At 48.9% G+C, this 6,000-nt stretch overlaps 1 protein-coding gene across 1 annotated transcript; it reads left to right on the top strand.

Moving 5' to 3' along the window:
- Window positions 1-700: 700 nt before the first annotated feature.
- LOC138568698 (neurofilament heavy polypeptide-like) lies at window positions 701-1,906 on the top strand. Its single transcript, XM_069646475.1, has one exon. It carries the CDS (start codon window positions 701-703, stop codon window positions 1,904-1,906), a length of 1,206 nt encoding a protein of 401 aa, XP_069502576.1.
- The last annotated feature ends 4,094 nt before the right edge of the window (window positions 1,907-6,000 follow it).

Here is a 6,000-nt window from a genome sequence, read left to right on the forward strand (position 1 = left end):
CCTCTTGGGAAGGAGACACGATCCAGTGTTGGGGTTTGGGACTCCGAGCCCAGACAGATGAGAGAGTCAATTGCCCATGAACCTAGGAGACAGGGCATTGCCTCAGAGAGCAGGCGTGACACTCCTCTCTGACCCTTGCATGGAGGGCCTGGGCAGAGGCGAGGCCACGGATTGGAGAACACACCACACCTGGGAGTTAGAAGGATGGAGGCACACTTACATGGGTAGCAGGTGGGACCAGGAGGGGCAAAAGCTAATTGCAACTGAGGAAGCCAGTATGGAAACAGATCCACAAGTCAGAACCTTCATTACCCCACATAACTAATCAGCACCTTTATAAAAGGGGACAAAAACCTCCACTCTTGGGAGGGTTTGCGCTGAGTCTCACGACGAGGTTCCAGCAGAAGAGTGAGCTTGCAGCCAGAGTAGGCAAAAGAAGCAAGGCCGCGCCTGTGTTGGCCAAGGCAAAAGGGCCAGAAGATGAGAGATAGGCGACCAGGAGAAGCATCAAAGCAGAACATAAGTCAGCCTGGCCAGGAGGCCTGACTAGCAGCAGAGAGAGATGGAGAGGATAGCTGGGCCAAGCAGGCCACAACATTAGGGAGACCAGGTGGAGATTCAAGTTAGCAACGGGGGCCCACTGAGAAGCTAAGTTCACAGACTGGCAGTGCTGCTATAACCCCAGGAGAAGAAAGCAAGGATGCCCTATCCCCAGAAGGAGAAGAAAGCAAGGACGCCATATCCCCAGAAGGAGAAGAAAGCAGGGATGCCCTATCCCCAGAAGGAGAAGAAAGCAGGGATGCCCTTTCCCCAGAAGGAGAAGAAAGCAAGGACGCCATATCCCCAGAAGGAGAAGAAAGCAAGGACGCCATATCCCCAGAAGGAGAAGAAAGCAGGGATGCCCTATCCCCAGAAGGAGAAGAAAGCAGGGATGCCCTGTCCCCAGAAGGAGAAGAAAGCAGGGATGCCCTGTCCCCAGAAGGAGAAGAAAGCAAGGACGCCATATCCCCAGAAGGAGAAGAAAGCAAGGACACCATATCCCCAGAAGGAGAAGAAAGCAGGGATGCCCTATCCCCAGAAGGAGAAGAAAGCAGGGATGCCCTGTCCCCAGAAGGAGAAGAAAGCAAGGACGCCATATCCCCAGAAGGATAAGAAAGCAAGGACGCCATATCCCCAGAAGGAGAAGAAAGCAGGGATGCCCTGTCCCCAGAAGGAGAAGAAAGCAGGGATGCCCTGTCCCCAGAAGGAGAAGAAAGCAAGGACGCCATATCCCCAGAAGGAGAAGAAAGCAAGGACGCCATATCCCCAGAAGGAGAAGAAAGCAGGGATGCCCTATCCCCAGAAGGAGAAGAAAGCAGGGATGCCCTGTCCCCAGAAGGAGGAGAAAGCAAGGACGCCATATCCCCAGAAGGAGAAGAAAGCAAGGACACCATATCCCCAGAAGGAGAAGAAAGCAGGGATGCCCTATCCCCAGAAGGAGAAGAAAGCAGGGATGCCCTGTCCCCAGAAGGAGAAGAAAGCAAGGACGCCATATCCCCAGAAGGAGAAGAAAGCAAGGACGCCCTATCCCCAGAAGGAGGAGAAAGCAAGGACGCCATATCCCCAGAAGGAGAAGAAAGCAAGGACGCCATATCCCCAGAAGGAGAAGAAAGCAAGGACGCCATATCCCCAGAAGGAGAAGAAAGCAAGGACACCATATCCCCAGAAGGAGAAGAAAGCAGGGATGCCCTATCCCCAGAAGGAGAAGAAAGCAGGGATGCCCTGTCCCCAGAAGGAGAAGAAAGCAAGGACGCCATATCCCCAGAAGGAGAAGAAAGCAAGGACGCCATATCCCCAGAAGGAGAAGAAAGCAGGGATGCCCTATCCCCAGAAAGAGAAGAAAGCAGGAGTTGAAGATTCCAAATAAGGTACCTAGGGGCACTTTATCCTCAAGAGATACCTCTCTTCCTTGCTCTCATGATATTCCACCCTTCGATCTCCCTGTTCCCAGTCTCAGTTTCTTCTATCAGTTCCCCATCCACCTTGTGCCCAGTCCCGCTTTCGTTCCTTCTCTCTCTTGGCCCCTCTTCATTGGAACACACTTCCTCTCTCCCGCTGCCCCCTTTCTTCCTATCCTCTCTTTCGCGTTGGCCTTAGGCATATATCCTTTCTTTTAGTATTTTGTTTTTCTGGTCATTTTATCACTTATCTTGTACCCTTCTCTGATTTTGTTGTGCAGTGCTTTGGCATAAAGCGCTCTATAAATGAAAATACAAATAAAATACAGGGAGAAGTGAGTAGGGGCGGTGCAACCCCAAATGGGTTTGCAGTTAGGGCCATTATATCCCCAAGGAGAAATGAGTGGGGCAATAAGCAGGATACTAAGGGCCTCATTACAAGTGAGGCGTTAAAGGGTTAACGACGCCGGTAAAGGTGCCGGCGCCATTAACCCCGTACCGCCTCATTACGAGGTCCCCTCGCGGGACCCGCTCTGGACGTCTGGTCAGACCAGACGTCCTTTGCGGGTCCCGCGAGGGGACCAGCATGCTAACAACGGGCCAGTCATCAACGGGCCCGTTGTTAGCATGCGCCCTATTCCCATTGAGCCCTATGGGGGCTCAAATGGGAATGGGGATGGTCCGGGTCCAGGTTCCCTGAATGGGGAAAGACTGGGCCCTCCAAAGTCGGAATGGCCCGGTATTTCCCCATTCAGGGACCACAGACCCGAACCCGAGTTTGGAGGCAGCCATGCCCTTATTAAGGGCATGGTTGCCTCCAAACTCGTAATGAGGCCCTAAATCTCCAAGGAGGTAAAGGGAGCCTGATGCTATATTCCCCGAGACCAGAATCTGAAATAGAAGCAACTCCAGGCTTAACCCAGACCTTAATGGCCACTGCAAGGCCACACGCCTAAACTAAATAACCTTGCACGGATAACCCAAGTTAGGGGGAACATTCACACCCAGAAGTAGCCATTAGGGGGGAAACACCTTAGATAGAGATAAAGTGATACAGAGAGAGACAGAGAAAGAGGAAGAGGGAGGGGGAAGGGGGAGAAGGGGAGGCAGATGGAGAGGGGAGTGAGAGAGAGAGAGAGAGAGAGCGACAGAGGGAGACAGAGAGACAGACCACTGAGCTATCGAAACAGACAGAGATGCACCTGGAGACCCCTTAGGCAAGAGGAGGGAAATACGGTATCCGGTCATTCTAACAAAAGTAAAAGTTTCGAATGGCAAACCTTCGAATTGTTTCTTTGGAATAACAATTTCGTTAAAAACATTCGAAGGTGCCATCGACATGTGATGGTAAGTATTAGTGCATGGCTGGGGCCAGGGTTAGGGTTGTGGCTTGGGTTAGTTTAGGGGTTATATTAGGGTTAGGGTTGAGGCTAGGGTTAGGGTTTAGGGTTAGGGTTGGGGTTAGGGTTGGGGCTAGGGTTAGTTTGTGTTAAAATAGGGTTAGGGTTGGGGTTTGGGTTAGTTTAAGGGTTGTATTAGGGTGAGTCTTGGGGCCAGGGTTAGGGTTAGGATTAGGGTTGGGGCTTGGGTTAGGGTTGGGGGGTGGGAGGGTGGCCTACGGGTTGGGGGGCAGGGAGGGGGAACCCCCCAATATACACAAGAACTTTGAAACGTTACATGGAGCTGTCCAGTGCTGAAATTACAGTACTCGACAGCTCCATGTAACGTTTCAAAGTTACAAAAAAAGCATTGAAATTCTACTTTTAACATGTGAAAGTGCATTTCAATTGAAATGCACTTTGCATGTTAAATATAGCTTGTCACAGCTTTTTTTTTTTTGAAACTTTGTTTTTGAAATTTTTGTTTTTCGAAACTTTTTTTTCGAAATAATCACTATAAACCGGGAAATACTGACGTTTCCCAGCAAAGCAGAAGGAGGAACCCTAGAATTGGGGGGTACCTCAATAGCCCAGAGGCCATCATACCATCCAGAGGTGACTGAAGGCTAAAGCAAAGACACAGATCCAAGCCGGGACTACAACTGCTCAGAGAACCAGAAGGAAGACCAAGGAGAAGGCTGGGTCCCTACAGCATCCCTAAGACTGTAAGTGACTTTGATGGATATGGTATTATCCTGTATGGTTGAAATCATGAGCGTGGGGGGCGTAGACTAGGCAAATGGTCGTTGGACTCAGTACATAATGTCCCTTTGAATGGTGTTCACAGATGTCGTTTAATCCCACTCTGGTTCACTTTATTCTACCATCAATATTATGGTGGGTTTAAAAAGAAAGCAAGATAAGAGACACCTTTTTCCTGAGTTTAGTGAGTAGAATAGGCAATTTCAGCCGGTAAGACACACGCAACACTGTGCATGTCTTATCGGCTGACAGGGCTATACTACTCACAGTTCATTATAGAGAAATCCCTATTTTGTTTTTTCATTGAATCCCCTTGGAACTGTAGGAGTTCACCTCTCATTACCCATATCCTGAAGCTTATGAGAAGAATCAAGAAGTCTCGGGAACCCCAAGCCGAGGAAGCAAACACACTCTCCTATAATGGGGAGATGGTTCCTTCTGCTACGAGGGGCTGCACCCTTCTTCCTCAAGTTTCGGGTCCCCTGTAGGAGTGATTGATGAGGTTGGGTAGAGACTCTGAGGTTTGACAAATATTGCCAGGAGAGCATTCTGTTTTGTTGTTGCTACTTCACGATTCCGTTGTGAATGCACTTGTATGGAACATATCTGTAGGGTTGGCAAGTTCTGTTCCTGCCGCTTTGTGACAGCGTACGTTGCGAAAGTGGGATTTAGCTCAAGCTTTTGTAAACAGCCATGAATTGAACAGTTTGCAGAATTTTGGCGACTCTGGCTCATCTTGTATTCTGCGATGCAATGCGTTCCATTGAATTGAGCCTGTGATGGAGAAGGATCACCCGCCAGGCCACTTGATTCTACGAGAATGGAGATTCAAAGTGATGAAAAATGAGGATGGGGGCTTCTGGCTGAACTAAACAGAGGGAATTGCCCTTGCCTGGCCTCAAGCAGCCAATGCAAGGATCTTCTCACTGGAGACACGAGAGAGAACCTTGGGGGCCTTCGCTGTTAGCTATTTGCACCCACTGAAGCCAGACCGAAGGTTCACTCAAGATGGCAAGGTTGAGTTCCTACAGCACAACAAGCAGAGGACACACTATTGGTTTAAAGGGGGATTCCAGCTGCAGCACATCACACAGGAGACCTTTGGATGCAATAATCCGGTGTTCACTCGCAGGTATTCATGCTTGAACATGTCCTAAGTAAAACAAAAAAAACATACTGTGGGTCCTACTAGTGGGTTAACCTGGCTGAGAATCCTATCGGGGTTCCTGAAAGATTAAAAACAATCTAACAGAGCTTCTAGTTTCTTTAGCAAGTTGCTAGACATTTGTCTGGCTGCTGTTAGAGGTTTAAGTGAGCACAAGATGGATGTATTTCCAAAACCTGTCATGAGCCATACGAGAGGACCCTCCATGCAAAGTTAACTGCAATGGACGTTTTTCCACCATTTAACCTATTGGGCCAGACATGATCAAGTGGCATACAATCAACTTTTCTTCAATGTGTTGGATATTACCATTTTGGGGGAAATCACAACTGAACATGCAAACTTGAGCATGGGTTGTTCATCTCTGAAAATCAATATTGATTGAATATAAAACTGGTTCACATGGAAGGGCCTTGGAGGAAGCAGACCACTTTGCAGGAGTTGGTTTCAATTCTGCATGTCACAACATCTAAGCAATTTATGGGGATCTGATTAAGGGGAACCCCACATCCTGCATTTCGCCACCCATTTAGCTGCCACTTCACTGAGAGTTCTTCTGTTGGGCATTAAGCTGTGCCCATGTGACATAAAGCCCAAACGGTGTACCCTTCGTACCACTGATTCGAAAGCAGATATCCAAGGTATTTATTTGTGGTCAAGATTGTGTCCTGGGTTTGGGTATCAACCGCCCCTTCCCTCCCATCCCTTTCCTTGAGATTTAGAAATCCCGGGTCTGATTTCCAAAGATCTGCAATGC

This window comes from Ambystoma mexicanum, chromosome 2q (assembly GCF_040938575.1).
Source record: "Ambystoma mexicanum isolate Mex_15411 chromosome 2q, UKY_AmexF1_1, whole genome shotgun sequence".
Classification (NCBI taxonomy): domain Eukaryota; kingdom Metazoa; phylum Chordata; class Amphibia; order Caudata; family Ambystomatidae; genus Ambystoma; species Ambystoma mexicanum.